At 43.0% G+C, this 16,210-nt stretch overlaps 1 protein-coding gene and 1 long non-coding RNA gene across 3 annotated transcripts; both read right to left on the minus strand.

The window, feature by feature from the left end:
* Nucleotides 1–429: 429 nt before the first annotated feature.
* On the minus strand, nt 430–2,190 carry LOC120699165 (bidirectional sugar transporter SWEET4-like). Its single transcript, XM_039983051.1, has 5 exons — nt 2,148–2,190; nt 1,669–1,705; nt 1,183–1,561; nt 809–928; nt 430–567 (listed from the first exon to the last, which is right to left on the minus strand). Exons 1-5 carry the CDS (start codon nt 2,188–2,190, stop codon nt 430–432), a joined length of 717 nt encoding a protein of 238 aa, XP_039838985.1.
* An 11,877-nt stretch (nt 2,191–14,067) lies between these two features.
* Nucleotides 14,068–15,837, minus strand: LOC120699169. 2 transcript variants are annotated; one of them, XR_005685264.1, is made up of 3 exons: nt 15,324–15,837; nt 14,618–14,792; nt 14,068–14,277 (listed from the first exon to the last, which is right to left on the minus strand). It is a non-coding gene; the product is annotated as an uncharacterized LOC120699169 (long non-coding RNA). The 2 variants fall into 2 exon arrangements; XR_005685261.1 differs by having other exon boundaries at nt 14,618–15,837.
* Between the last annotated feature and the right edge of the window lie 373 nt (nt 15,838–16,210).

A 16,210-nucleotide genomic window follows, 5' to 3' on the forward strand; every position in this document is an offset into this window, starting at 1 on the left:
AGCCGTTGCCAGCCGGCAACTGTAGTGGTAGCTGGTGGCTACAGCAGGTACTAAATGGCTCCCCGGGACACTATTATTCTTTGGTCCCGGTACTAAATGTGTGCAGACGAATGTTCCGTTGTCTGGCTGTGTAAGTACCTCTAGACAGTGCAAATAAGCTAAACATTAATCGGAAGGTGGAATAATATCCATCATTGTTGTCCCAGCTAATGAGGCCCGTGACTCCGACCAGCTGCTCGAGAACTTAGGCAACAAAAGGACACATACAGGCTTTCATCCCTTGTGGGAAGAAACAATCACACAACGGCGACTTGTTAATTGATAGCTGGTAATCACACAGTACAGAGATAATGCCTTCCATAAGCTTGGTATCATCGATCTCTTCATCCGTAGAGGCTGGCGCCGGCGTAGTTGTTGGTCTTGCCATTGTTAGACGACGACCTCGGTCATAGCGACCTGGTTTGCCATGCGCTTGCGCGCCTGGATGATCTCCTGGGTGGACTTGTAGTAGATGGCGTACAGGACCACCTGCGCCCCAGCAAAGAGCACCCCTAGCCCGTTGGGGATCTACATAAATCAAATTATATTAAGAGCCAATTCAGAACACAAAGAATAAAGACTATCTGTCACTCTGTCAGTAGCCAAAAACAGCAACGTGTTCAAATGCTGCCTAACTACCCTATAAAGCATTGTTTAATTTACGCTGCTTTTTTTTTTTGCAATTGTGTTATTTCCAATTGTTTTAGTTGCTGAGAGCACTAAGTGATGTTGTGGCCCTAGAACACATAATCAAATGTCAGTAACTTACGGTGATGTAGAGGTCGAATTTGATGAGGGCGTATGCAGTCCAGCAGATGGCGTTCACTAGGGAGGCCAGGGACAGGGATAGAGGCATGTACTCCACGCTCTTCGTCTGGATCACTATTTTCTGATCCATACACAAAAGTAGAGCACACACACAGAAAAGAAACATTAGCATGGTAAGGATGAGGGATCAACGCAAGAAAAATATAAAACTAAATAAATCAAAATCAAAAGTCTTCACACAGAAAGAACCAGTGCCAGTGAATGAAAGTGAAAGTGGAACAAGACGTGACAAAAAAAAAACAAAAGATGGTTAAGAAAAAAAATCTCCTGACGCTGACAACCGCCTACAATACTTAGTAATCCCGTGGCACGTACCATGACGGAGAGCGGTGCCGCGTACATGCCGATGCCGAAGAGGACGCCGAGGATGCCGACGATCATGGACCTCCGCTCGTAGGTGTGCGCCAGGCTGAGCACGAGGATAGCGACGGCGCCGACGAAGGCGACCTCGGCGGCGAGGAGGATGGAGACCTTGCGGCGGGCGGCGCCCCTGGAGCAGAGGAGGAAGAGCGTGACGTAGACAAGCTCGATGACCAGGCCGGTGCCGTTGATGGTGACGACGAGCATGCTGTGGGGGTGGACCAGCGGCAGGCCGTACAGCACCCATATCATGCAGTTGAGGAGCGTCGCCACGTACGGCACTGGCGAGTACTGCTCCACCGACCCCTTCTTCCAGATGCGGATGAACGTCGGCCTGGACGTTTTCCGACGTACATTTATTTATTTTTGTGTATGAATTAATACGAATTGTGTACGTACGTACATGGCTGTTAACGAATAACGAAGGAATGGAATTCTTACAATGGGGAGAGAAAGAGCACCAGGGCAGTCCCATTGCCTGCAAGATGCAGAGAAAAAAAATCCATAAGTGAACATATAGCCCTTCCATGTGTGGAAAGGAAAACTCCAATTGAGTTTGACGCAAATTATGAACAAGATGCAAAATGAATAGGGCTCCAGGAAATCTGGGGAATGATGCTTTGCAAGTTTTTGCATTGACCCAAACATTTCAAAATAAAGCTAGCCTGGCAAAAAAAAAAGAAGAAATGCCGTGAGAAAAGAGAGATGCAATGCGTGGAAAATTAAGGAGGCCACGGGAGTGCAGAAGGGAAGGAGCAAACAACTAAAAGAGTCCCACACCTAACTTGATCGGTTAGTGCCATTTTTACCATAGCAGTTGCAGGTGCTCTGTGCATTATCTGCTATTTATATCAATCTCTTTGCATATATATGCACATGCAGGTAGGCGTCGCTCGGGGGTGGCGGCGGTGAGTACTAACCGATGACGCCAATGGCGGTGCGGATGGTGTCCGGGGAGACCATGATCACTGCCTTGAAGATAATGGTGATGAAGTCTCAATAGAATACGAGCTAGCTCTCTACGACTACGAGAGCAAGATAGAGATGTGTATGGGCGTGACGTACAACACGGAAGCAGAAGCTAGATACAAAGAGGAGGAAACAAATGAACTGATGAGCTTATGAATCTCTCTGGGTTCTTGGCAAGTGATTAGTGAGTGATCGAGGTCAACTTAAATAGAGGAGTCTGGCTCCCGGCCGGGCCTCGCGTGGCCATCAGACGCCGAGAGATGGCTTCTGGAAGCTACGGTGCATCATACGAAACAAGACGGCAAGACGGTACCTAATGCGCATACGGTGCCCATGTGTTTGTGTGGGCATGTGCAGAGGCCATCTCGATCGCCATAGTGCTCTACATGCTAGATCTTCCATCGATGGATCGCCTGAACACAGCAGTTGTCAATGCCCATAACTGTCACTCCAAACTTCGGTCAGATGGACGGGCACAGCTTTGCAGAAATAGATGAATTATTATTGACACTTTGAACGATGAAGCGAAGCAAAATTGTGGATGAAGGGGCGCGCATGTGCGTGGTGCCCGTGAAGGGAGAATGTGCAAGCTGCTTTCTCTCTGACGACAGTCGCTGTTGCGCGTACGATGTCGTCGAGTTGAGCACGCCCGGCCGGCACCACAGTAGGTATCTGTGCTCGCTGGCTCACATGGTCCGGCACTCGGATCTGGAGTTGGGTCGGACGGCTCGGCGCGTCGTGATGGGTGAGCACCTGCTGTTTCGGGCTACCTGATTGAAGCAGGGAGGCTTAAACAAGAACGGCACGGGTGGTGTCATGGCTCTTCTATGGATGATTGGCTCGCTATGGTAGTACGTTTAGGGCTGATGCGTCTAGTGTTTGGTCGAAAGATGTAGTTGGGTGTTGCCTGTTGGGTCGCATTAGTAGAAACTTTTTCTAGGGACTATGTTATTAGCAGGGTTGTCAGACAAGCCCATGTAGTTGACGTGGATATAGTTAGGCATTAGATAACTAACCTACTAACAAACTGAACCTGGCTAACGTATATATAGCCACGTTCTTCGCATTCCTCCCAACCGTGTTTTTCTGTTTCAAGAATTTGTTGCAAATTTCGCTTCCATTTGAGTATGCATAACATAAAACATGACTATCATATCGAGAACCTTATGTATTGTGTTCTCATAACTGATAACTGCAAGAGGAGAGAACTTCCAAAAATCGAAAAAAAGGGGAGACCAGATTATGTCCTCAATAATTGCAAGAAATAAAACCTTCTCGAATACAGGTCCTCAAAATAATGTGTACACCACCCAACGCCTCAAAAATATACTCATCCACTCGAGAAAATGAGCGACAGGCTAACTGTTCATCATGGGAAATGTGCACAGTACACCTCAAATATCATTGTGCAGACCTCATAGTAGAGCTGGGACTTGGGTCGTGCCGTGTTGGGCCTAGATTACTCGACACGGTCGGCACATTGTGCTGTGCCGTGCTGGCCCAAGCACGGCAATCCGAATACTTACAATTTAATTTATACACATCAATGTAGAAATGTTACTATTGCAATTAGGAAGCACATAATAAACTATCGATGGTAGAAAAAATTCATAATTTTCTTGAATGAACAATATTTTCTTATACATGATTGTTGTTAATTACAAAGGAAAATTAATTGACATAGTAGAATAACGGGCTATGTACGGGCTGATGGGCTATTTTCATGCCATGCCGGCCCAAGCACGGCCCAATATGCGGGTTGTGCCATACGACCCGTCGTGCTGAGATATTAGGCACGTCATGGCCATCGTGTTCATGTCACTACCAAAAAATGGCTCATTTGTCCCCGCTGTTTGTAACAGTCACGCTTTGGTCCGGTACTAAAGTTGCCCAGAAGCCATTTTAGTACCGGGTCCAAATTTGAAAGCCCCTAGAGCCATTTTAGTACCGGGCCAACCCACCGGCCGGTACTAGTCCTCCGGGGGTTACTTCAAAAGGAATACATCTTTCATCCAGTGACAAATTGTTGTGTAGGTGGGATGGTAAGGAAGGGTCGCGCGAGGTCGGAGGTCGTGAGTTCGATTCTGACGGACCGCGCACGCGCATATTTCGCGTGACTTGTGACATATGCGGTAGCCTCCTAGCTGTTCCTCAATTTTTTCTTTATTTTTTGGGCACAAAGCCGTTTAGTACTGGTCGGTGTTATCGATCGATAATAAATGACTCATTTAGTACCGTGCGTATTGGCTGGCCAAGCGGTACCGGGAGCCCGACCGCTACTAATCGGGGGTTCTGGCCCGGTACTAATGTCCATTTCTCTAGCTGTGTGTCGTGCCGGCACGGCCCAAAATGTTTCGTGTCGTGCCGTGCTTTGGGTCGTGCCCAACGATCGTGCCACAGCCTGCCCAAAATGTCACGGCCCAAGTCCCAGCTCTACCTCAGAGCCGCTTCCTCTGCTTTCTGCATGCACATCCACTGCTTACTGTACAGCAGCGATGCTGTTGGCGCAAATTTTGAGCCAACACACGAACACGCTAGATCGCGCAGCGAGCGACGGCACAAACGCAACACCGATGCTCAGGGCGGTTAGACCGGTCAGACCGGTTCACCGGTGTACAACGGTGAAGTCCAACGAACGCTCACCCGGGAGGGACCCCGTCAGGGCAGGCACACGTAGGTTTGTTCTAAGATCGGCAGGCCACCTAAAATGCCTTCAGACGTCGCGGAGACGAAGGAAGAACAGCAGATTGGGGTTGGAAGAGCTAGGCTTTGGAGATAAAAGTAAAGACAATAAACATAAAGAAAAGTAATATATTGATGTGTTTTTGATCGATTGGATACCCTCAATCAGCCGTGACCCTTTATATTTATAGGGAGGGATGGTCTGATCCCATTAGGAGTTGAAAACTTAATTAATTTCGTGTTAAAATACAACACCTAACTCGGACTGGGCTGCCTGGACCGGCAGACCGCCCTGGCCAACCGGTCTGGCCGGTCTGGGTCTGGATCAGATCTTCCCGAAGTCATAACTCTCTCATCCGAACTTCAAATTGGATGTTCTATAATGAATCTTGATCTACTCGACGAGAGCTATCCAATGGTGAAGTCTATTTTGCATTTTGAACAAGTTGACCAGACTGGTCTGACCGGTTTAGAGAAGCGGTCTGATCGGTTTAGAGAAGCGGTCTGACCGGTTCCTCCAGTTGTGCCAATTTTGGTCGTCAACATATGCCCTCCTGTGCTTTGGCAAAGCTTACGTGTCAAAGAACACTTCTCTAGACCAAAATTGTCTAAGGGCGATGATTAACAAATCGGCCATATATTTGTTCTAAGGGCGATAAGATTGTCGGCCATAACTTGCTTTTCTTCAAGTTGATGACGAAACAACTTGCTTCGGTCTCCAAACTTTCTTTATGGCTACTGGTTTTATTGGCTCGACCTCCACTTGTTGCTCCATTGATTCTCTCTTGCGCATACGTTGCAGTCTTTGTTTCTCGGTATGAGACAAGCCTGAGGGACACCAGCTCGGCTGTAAGTATTTTGAGTATTGATTTGTGTTCTTTCTACCCTCCTTGCTGCAATCACAATCCCTTTTGGCCAGATCGTTGCTAGCAACAATCAGTCTTTGTGGTGAAGCATGATTTGGATATATAGGAGGATACTGAATGTAATATAATTGCATATGCATCCTACTATAATCCATAGGCGTATAAAAATAAGGGTGAAAACAGGGAGTAAACGACCCATAATAATTACTTTGATGTGAATAACAAACCGATTGCTCTTGAAGTTTTGATGATGAACTCACATTCTTGGCTTCACCTGATTGCTTCTCCTTCTGAATAGCTTCTTACTTCACATATTTAGCCAAGAGTTCTTTAAAACTCGGCCGCATTTTGCTTTTGGAGGAACCTCCAGATTCACTGGATGCTCCGGTCCGACCGGTCTTGGTACCAATCAGACCGCAGCTAGATCCGGTCAGACCGGTCGACTTCCAGTCGGCCTTCTTTTTGTATTGCGGTATGGCCCCCCCCCCCGAGTGTTGAAGTAGCTCGTGAAGTTTTGTTCTGTAGCATCTTCTTCTCAGGACTCTCTTCTCCAATGACAACATTTTTTTCCCTTTATTGATTCGGCTTGATTCGGTCCAATTAAAACTTTGGGATTTTTCGACTCAAGCACATGCGTATGCATTGGAAAAGGATTTTGATCAATTTGCATTCCAGAAATAATCAATCATCCTTCATTTATGGTCGATTGTATTTGTCTATGAAGAATATTGCAATCATTTGTAGCATGAGAGAAGGTATTATGCAACTTACAATAAGTACGCCGCTTCAACTCATCTACCAATGGAATAGTGTGAGAGAAATTCATCTTTCCAGGCTTTGCTAACTCATCGAAGATTCTATCACCCTTAGACACATCGAATGTGTATTTAATTTCATTATGCCGATTTTTGGGAATCAGCTTTAAAGAAGCACAAGTGCTAGGTTTATCGCTAGATGACCATACAAATTCAGCTGCATAAACCTCACTATTCTCATCGTCTGAAGAATCACCATGTAACATATGCATACCAAGATGATCAGATTTAAACTTGGACTCTTTGCTTCGGTTTTTGTGGCAGAACCACCTGAATTATCCCGGCTCAAGTGCGCTAGCCATCACCATAAAGGCAACACCGACTCAAACGCACTTCAAACGGAATAATTCTTGGTCTATCGGGTAACGTCCCGATACAACCACGGGATCTCGGATCGAACAAGTATACCCCGCACGAAGGCGAGTCTAGAGATATCACAACCATATATTTTACAACACAGGCATAGCAGTTATTACAACAAGTTCAAAGTATTATTACAATTACAAACTCAGTAAAACATTATACAAAACATAAGTTTAAATTTCAGAGTTAAGCAGCGGAAAGAAAACACGATGGCTACAACACATCGCAAAAGTATACCAAGCTAGCCCAAGCAAGATATCACTAGTCGGGGTCATTGCCGGCCGGAGACGGATCCCACTCAACGGACCAGCCAGGGGCAAAGAGAAGGGCCAAGTCAGACTAGCGATCTGGTCCTCAAAACCGAATCCTGAAAAAGGATTCAACAGCAAGGCTGAGTATACCAAAATCCGGCAAGGGGGCTCACCGGGGGTTGGGGAAAAGTGGTGGGTAAGCACCACAGCGTCGAGAGGAACCCGTGGGTGGCTTTGGTTGGAGCTGGGACGGCCGGTAGTGGCTCGTCGACGGCGAGCAGCGGCGGTTCGGAGTACGGGATCGGCGGTGAGGGTGCTCCGGTGGTCGATAGGCGACAAGGAGCGGTCGGGGAGCTGCGTGAGGGCTAGGCGGAGTTGATGGTGGGGTCTGCGTGGGTGGCGGAGGTCTGGAATGGCGGGGCGACGGTGAGCTCGAGCTCGCCGGCGTGCGGGCGGACGGCGGCGGTGTTCTGGGGGTTCGGGGCGGGGAGCTGGTGAGAGAGCGAGAGGAATGCGTTGCGGGGTGTACAATGGTGCTAAGGCGCGTGAGAGATGGGGAGCTGGGGCTCTCTCCCGAGCTAGCCACAGCGACAGCGAGGTGGCGGCCGCGGAGCTCGACTGGGCGGCGTGGCGAGGGGAGGAGGGATCCAGTGCGGAGGGGAGTGGGGCCAAAGGGTCACGGAGGTGCCGCGTGTGGCGGTGGGGAAGCAGGAGCTGGCTTGCGGCCCTCCTCGGCGGCGGCGGCGCCGCTCTGCGCCGGCAGCAGAGCGAAGCAGAGAGGGAGAGAGGTGGAAGAAGACTGTTGGACCTTTTTGTAATTTCTAAAAAATCCAGGGATCCTACTGTAAAATAAAAATAACTCCTAAACTAGGGCTCAAATGAAAAAGTGCCCAACATGAAAGTTGATCAACTTTTCAAGATCTACAACTTTGGTGTTGTGCAAAAATTGATTTGATGAAAGGTTAAAGAGTTATTTTGAAAACATGGAAAGGATTTTGAATTTAATGGACTTTTGTCTTTTCCAATGCAAATCCACCTTAAATTTAGACTGAAATGTAAAATTTTCTGCCATGTAATGATTGCACTGAATTTTGCAAATAAATCCTCCACAAAAGCAACATTTGCACACCCTATCAAATTAAATTATAGAAAGGACCATGCAACAAATCATATTTACACAATTAACCTTATATTTTTAAAACAAGACCCTTGCTCACACAATTTAAGCACATGATGCACAAAATAAATACAGTTCTATTGTGCAGACACAGCTTTCTTGAGCCAAAGCTCTTTGCAAAACTTGATTAATGGTTAAGAACTCATATCCTTCTAATTTTTCTTTAATATGAGACCTCAAACCATTAAGAGCTAATTCGGCAAGATCCTTTTCAGAAATAACCAAGCTATAACATCAGTTTTTTTGTATCTCTAAATCTTCTAATAAATTCAGCAATAGACTCATCATGCTTCTGCTTAACTGATGTTAAATGACATAGCCTCAACTCATTTTCACCATTATAAAAATGATCATAAAATTTACTCTCTAATTGAGACAATGTTTGCACAGAATTAGGAGCTAATGCCGAAAACCATGAAAAAGTAGTACCAGATAATGACAAAGGGAACATTCTAATTTTCAAATGATCAAGACTCCCATAAATTCTCATTTGTGCATTAAACTGACTAACATGCTCCCATGTAGTTCTACTATCCTCCCCAGTAAATTTAATAAATTATGGCACTCTAAAATTCTGAGGATATAGAATAGAATCAAAACTCTCAGGATAAGGCTTTTGACAAACAAGAGTTTTGTCCTTAAATTCTACGACGAAAGTTTCTTTAAACATAATGGCCAAATCTTACTTATGTTTCTCAAGTATTTAAGTAAAATAAGAATCATTTGGCTTTTGTATATTAACACTAGAATTATTCGACACATGCGGTGCATGGTTCGGTTGTGCATATAGTATTTGCCGCAAATGTCCATTATTTGGCATTGTGCCATATAAATAACCTGAACCCTGAGATGGCATAGTATATGAATTATTCATTCGGCTAAAGCCAGCCGAAACATGAGGTAAACTAGTAATTGGTTCAAGAGAAGAAGAATATGCAACTAAAGCTCCAGAACCAGTTGGACCGGTAGGCACCGGTCCTCCATGACCGGTCTGACCGGTTGGAGTGACCGGTCCGACCGCTTCATGTGCTCGGTACTGATCTGGACTTTTCTGACCATTATAAAAATTCATCGGCATACCATAATGAGGCATAAATGCTGCCGATGATTCAGGAGGCATGGTATTATACTGAAAAGTACTATCAACATTAAACTTAGGAGCACTACCATCATTAATCAAAGGCTACTTTCCTAATGATTTATCAATCATATTTTGAACAGTAGCAAGTATCTTTTTTTGACCACTAACCACCAATTGAGTAATTTGCTCCAAAGTAGATGATGTTGTAGCACTTACAGTGGCACTTGATTTGGCTTGCTCCTCTTCATCCGAAAGAATGACCACCTCCTTGTCCTTTAAGACATCACCGACGCTTTTCTTCAATTTCTTTTTCCTTGCGCCGTTTGTTCTCCTCTTCACACTTCTTTATGAAGGCTTCATAAGCTTGACGATTTTCGGGTGGCAACTCATCAACAGATGGTCTGTTGATGCTATCGGGATCTATCTCACCAGGATTCAATAGCTTCACCATGGTGGTAGATGGAGTAGATTAGATCGGTTTTAAATAACCAAGATCTTTCTTTTCCAGCGGAGTCGCCAAAATGTGTTGGCGTAAATTTAGGGCCAACACACGAACGCACTAGATCGCGCAGCGAGGACGGCACAAACGCAGCACCGATGCTCAGGGCGTTTAGACCGGTCAGAGGGATCGATCAGACCGGTTCGCCGGTGTAGAACGGTGAAGTCCGACGAACGCTCACCGGGAGGGACCCCGTCAGGGCAGGCGCATGTAGGGTTGTTCTAGGATCGGCAGACCACCTAGAACGCCTTCAGACGTCATGGAGACGAAGGAGGAACAACAGATTGGGGTTGGAAGAGCTAGAGTTTGGAGATAAAAGTAAAGGCAATAAACATAAAGAAAAGTAATGTATTGATGTGTTTTTGATCGATTGGATACCCTCAATCGACCGTGACCCTTTATATTTAGGGAAAATTCGATTCATGCCACCACAACTCCGTGAAATTGGGTTTTACGTTGAAAATCATGCCACTCAATGGCATCGATTTCAACATGAAATCAAAAATCGTGAAATTGTAGTGGCATGGATCCAACTGACCCTTATATTTATAGGGAGGGATGGTCTTATCCCATTAGGAGTTGAAAACCTAATTAATTCCTTATCAAAATACAACTCCTAACTCGGACTGGACTGTCTGGACTGGTCAGACCGCCCTGGCCAACCGGTCTGACCAGTCTGGGTCTGGATCAGATCTTCCCGAAGTCATAACTCTCTCATCCGAACTCCAAATTGAATGTTCTATATATGAATCTTGATCTACTCGACGAGCTATCCAATGGTGAAGTCTATTTTGCATTTTGAACAAGTTGACCAGACCGGTCTGACCGGTTTAGAGAAGCGGTCTGACCGGTTCCACTAGTTGTGCCAATTTTGGTCATCAACAGATGCCTACTCCAAGACGTGGACGGTTTGGAAAGATGGGCGATGCACAGTGACTCATACATCAGTTTGCGGAATGGAATGATGGAGATATCTACTGATCATTGCAAAAGGTAGGCAAAATGAATGGAGGCGCCGCTGCTGCACATACGCATGCGTGAGCTGAGGGTGAGGCCATGCCCAGCTAGGCACACTGCATCGATGCCCATTGACGAGCTAGCCGCTAACGTGTTTGGATCGGGGATGGATAACAATCCAAGTGGATCGGATTCGTATGGAACATTATGGGATAGCATTTTTAGCATATTTTAACTCGAATATGGATACAGATTCGAATATTCACGAATACAAATGCAAAACCGATACCTCAAATTCAGATTTGTATTCGGATATTTACTCGATATATAAGATAATATTTGGCTAATTTTTTATATTATTGGTAGTATAGAAATAAAAATTGTTATACATGTAGAAAGTAAATTATAACAATATTACAAAAGATAGCAAGTAAAAAATATCATATTCATCAACAAATAGTTTAATAAATAAATACATAAAAATAAAACTAGAAATAGAAATATATTTCAATAAATATATAAATAATATTTTAAATATATAAATAAAAGTTATAAAAGTAGTTTCACCCATATATAGATAAAACAAGAATTTTTAAAAGTCAACTTAATCTTCTAAGATCTTTGTTATAAAAATTAATAACATTGGTTATGGAAAATGGTTATAACTTTAAAATAGTTTTTATGAATACGGATACAGATAGTGTCGGATATATTGAATATAGATGTAAAATCGGATAGAGGAAATCAATGAAAATATGATTCGGATGTATCCACTTACTATCAAATTAAATTCGAATATGGAGATGGATATCCATATTGATGATTTAAGTGGATACGAATATCAGATATTTGTGATGTCCATATTTTTGTTTCCGTCGCTAGGGATGGATCGCTCCTACCCCAATTTCAGCACCGGCTCCTGCTGCTGTTTCACATACTATGTTGTCAATGGTGTCCAAAAGACTTGGCACGTCCGGCCTGGCTGGAACTACTGTTGGTATATGTGTTGTTGGATCATCACACGGCCCAGCACTCGGATGTCTGAGTTGGGTTGGACAGCTGGGCGAGTGGTGAGCGCCTATTTTAGATGTAAAATGTTCATCTTCATCTGTACAAGGTGGGCTCCATCCATGCTGGGGCAGTGCTAGCAACGTGGCGTAACCGGTTTGGATTTCCTAGGACTAAACTTTAGTCCGGAATAAACATAGCCTGGACTAAACTTCAGTCCACAAATACATAACAGCTAAATAGTCCGGTTGGAAAATCTTGGTTGTCCATGTTTCCTAACCGGGACTGTCATTCCCTGACTTAGTCCCGGTTGTGGCAATATACCAAACCAGGACTATAAAAGAGGCACCTTTTTATTCTATTTCATATTTTCTGTTCAATTCTTTAATGTTCCTACTGAAGAATTATTCTGAACTAAAGGGTGCCCCTGTCGGGACTAAAAAGGCGGATACTGCTTCCCTCGATAAGACTCATGCATAAAGATTATTCTGAACTTCACTTTTATCTACCATGATATTTCAGGTGGTCGAAGAGGAGAACGGTATTGATTCCATCTCCTTGGCTTCTCAGCTACTGGACTAGGGTTTTACAAAAGTTTGAAAAGAATTTATCCTTGACTTGTCGAATTTGTTAGTAAAAACCCCTACCACTAACTTTGATGCTTTTATCTTTCATGTCTTTATGTAGGAGTTGGCTGCATGGATTTGGCTCTTAAGAGCCGTCAACAGTCACAAGATTTGATAAAGCTAAAAAATTAATAGCAAGACACATATATGTGTAAGGTTTCTTTCCAAGTAAATCAACATATGACCTTGGTAGGTTAGACACAAGGAATTATTGGCCATGGAATATGTATCTTCTGAAATTGTACTTCCCCGTCGTGCAAGGAGAGAGAGTAAGGAGTCTCTTATCAAATCATATCAAGTTAATCAACAACTTAAACATCATGGGTTTCCTAAGATTTGGTTCAAAAAATTCAGGTTTGGTAACAGAATGACATTGTTGACACTTGCTAACGACTCATTTCAAGCGTCATCTTGAGCCTAAAATCATGGGAATAAAGTCTCATACCTGCCTATGTTATCTAGAAAGAGCAAACCATCAGCTCCTGCATGAGTGTTGCTTACGCTTGGAAATGAGAAGAGAATGCAGCCCATGAGCAAGGTGACACGCCATCGATCCGAAGTAAAATCTTCTTGACAAATCAGGCGTGTTCACGAGGATCTACGAGCCCACCAGAGCACCCAAACTGACTTAAGACCCAAACCTATATACATGACATGAGGGCCCACCTAGCAGCCTTCAAACCAAGAACCGGGCCGAACGGGCACAACCCATGGCCGGCCGACCATGTGGTGGCGGCCCACGGGCCCCACCGACTCTCAGTGACATGTGGCGAGGAATGGTTGGTCCCCAATGGCGGTTTGGCTTCATTCCCGGGGTGGCTCCCTCCTATAAATACAAGGGGAGGGGCTCCAAATGAACACACACCACACACATCACATCACACCTTCTTCTCTTGAATTCTCACTTGAGTGAGAGTTGTCTTAGGAAGTTAGGAGTAGACATACTCAGGAGGGGCGCCGGTAACAGCGCTCTTCTCCGCTTGTACCTCGATAGATGCTTATTCGGTTGTAAGTGTCCAAGACTTTCTTATTTAGAATTAGAGTTTCGATTGCAAGTTATCATATCTGCCTTATATTAGATGAGTGTATGTTTAGAGAGTAGCATTTGACTCAAGAGTTGGGCTCCAGATAGAAAAGGATAACCCTGTACGCCTCTAGAGTTAGTAGGGAATAGCGTAGATGTGGTGTCACTACAACACATATGAGCTTTTGCGACGTTTCATTGATGTCACTGAAAGTGGTATTTTCATCGTCTTTCATAATCTGTGATATTTGCATGACGAAAATCGGTTCATCGCCTATACCATGTCATAAAAGGTCTTCTGCGACAAAAACATATTTTTTCGTCATAAATTTAATGATGATTATTCTATCATCGCTAATTTGTGACGCTCATTTTTCGTCATAATCAATACCAAGAAACGTCACAAACTGTGTGCTTGAATGACTGTACATATGCCACATAGGATAGAAAATGTCATAAATTTTTTTATCTCATGTGATGTGGCACTGACTAGGATATGTTGTGGCACTTCCATTATGACAATTTGATTCGTTATAAAATATACCATATATTTCCATTCAATAAGTTGTTCTGTACATGGAAGAAAATGATACAGAGAGGGATGTTATACAATATATACAATATTCCAGGCCAGAAGTAAAATATACATGGCATCTGAAATGGGTAAACTTTCTTGTGTTTCCATACTTCATCCTTGAATCATCTCAACACCTACAGTGTCATACATTTGTCCTGCATGAAAATATATTATGCTCCTGTAAGCACATATTACATAGTATTTAATAACATTTTCTTTTGTTAAAGAAAAATACTATCTTAAATTTCTACTGAAAGTAAAACCAACAGTTCATTCTAAAACCAGGCTCATTGCATTCATAGAAATAGAAAGTAGATAGTAATTAATCTCTGAAGTTATTTGTAAGACATCTTTCTTACTTTTTTTCAGATAGTAGGAATTGATCTTTGTAAAACATCTTTCTACTAAAGGACTACACGAAGTCCTCATCCAGAACTAGTCCTTGCTGGAAGTACATTACTAAAACCATATCAGGAAAAGTGTGATCATAGTTACCTGACAAACTGACGACTCTCTGATAGAGTTCACTCTGCATCAGCCAAATCTCTGTTCTAAAGCTGAAGTAAAAATATCCTTGTCTAAATGAACTCTAGATTCCCTGATTTTCAAATTTTGAAGGAAAACTCTTATTGAAGAAACTTGGCTATCTATATTTATTTGAACAATCATCCTAAACAAAAAAGAAGCACAAACTTGTAAGCACAAGCATTCAAATATACAATTGCTTTCAAAAAGGATAAGGAATGGTTAATTTAGATATTATTCAATGTTGTTCACTTATATTATTAAGTCATAAAATTTTCTATAAAAAATGTTACTTCGATAGAGCGAACTGTGCACACTCAAATTTAGCACGAATTGAGACTTCCCAAACTTCATGAATTATCATGATACTATTTAGGAAGGTGTTTTCAGGCTATAGCATCAATATCAAAATTTCAGATGAAATCACTTGAACAATGGACCAAAAAATCAAATAGAAGTAAATTGATTAAGGAAAATCATAACATGTCACAGAGCAGTACTTTGTCAAATTCTTTTTTTACTTCTGCAGTTGACTTCTGAAGCCATCTTAGCAAAACAAAGAAAACATGGCATTTGAAATAATTCCAGCAGTACAATTTTATGTCAAAAGAAGAGATTTCTAGTAAACTAATTGGATGGCAAATAAGCAAATCATGAGATGGGTAGAAAGGCTTACCAGAAAGAGAAAATATGATGAATATTAGCTCCCTGTGAACAAATCAAAATGAATTATGGTCAGATCCTACAAAATGAAGCTTAGCTTTCACTTAGCTTATTGCATTGCACACATAAACTGCTACAATAGCAAAAAGTAATTGGAAGATGTCATATTGTAGTTGTAACAAACAGATTGTCTAAAGCTTGGACAGGAATAGGTGAACCAATAATCTTACATCCAACATTTTGTTCTTTTCTGGTATTATAACCTTCCAGCACAATTAGTTCACTGCCTTAGTGGAAGGGGTTAAAACTATGTCAATGAATAAATGTAAAAAAAAGGATCCGAGTAACAAAATACCCATAAATGTACTAAACTGACCAGAGCAAACCTGCGTACACAGCTTAACCAAAATTGTACTTGAAGAGATGCAAGCAGCAGGCAATGAATTAACTACAACATTCTTCTAGAATGAGTGGTGGGCTGCACGAATCTTATCTATGCCTATAAGAACCCCAGAAATTGGAAGCAAACATTGCTGCAGTGGTAGGCTACATGAATCTTATCTATGGCTATAAGAACCCCAGAACTCAAATGTCTTAACAGTTTAAAGTAGAGCTCAAGTATCTTAACTTTCATGGTTTTGCGCTATCAAATAAATGAAGCTTATGAATGCTCACTGTTGACAGTCAAATTTGGCACCTGCTGAGGTCGACCGGTCGGGCCGACCGGTCAGACCGGTCTGGTCTGTACAGTCCGAGTAGAATTAGGGATTTTGTAAAGAGTCCTCATGTAATCCTACTCGTGAAGGGTTACGTCTTCACTGGCCTATAAATATAAAGGCTAAGGCCAATTGAGGTTATTCTCAATCGAATCAATACAAAAAATCGTCTACTTTTTACCTC

Source organism: Panicum virgatum, chromosome 1K (genome assembly GCF_016808335.1).
Source record: "Panicum virgatum strain AP13 chromosome 1K, P.virgatum_v5, whole genome shotgun sequence".
NCBI lineage: Eukaryota > Viridiplantae > Streptophyta > Magnoliopsida > Poales > Poaceae > Panicum > Panicum virgatum.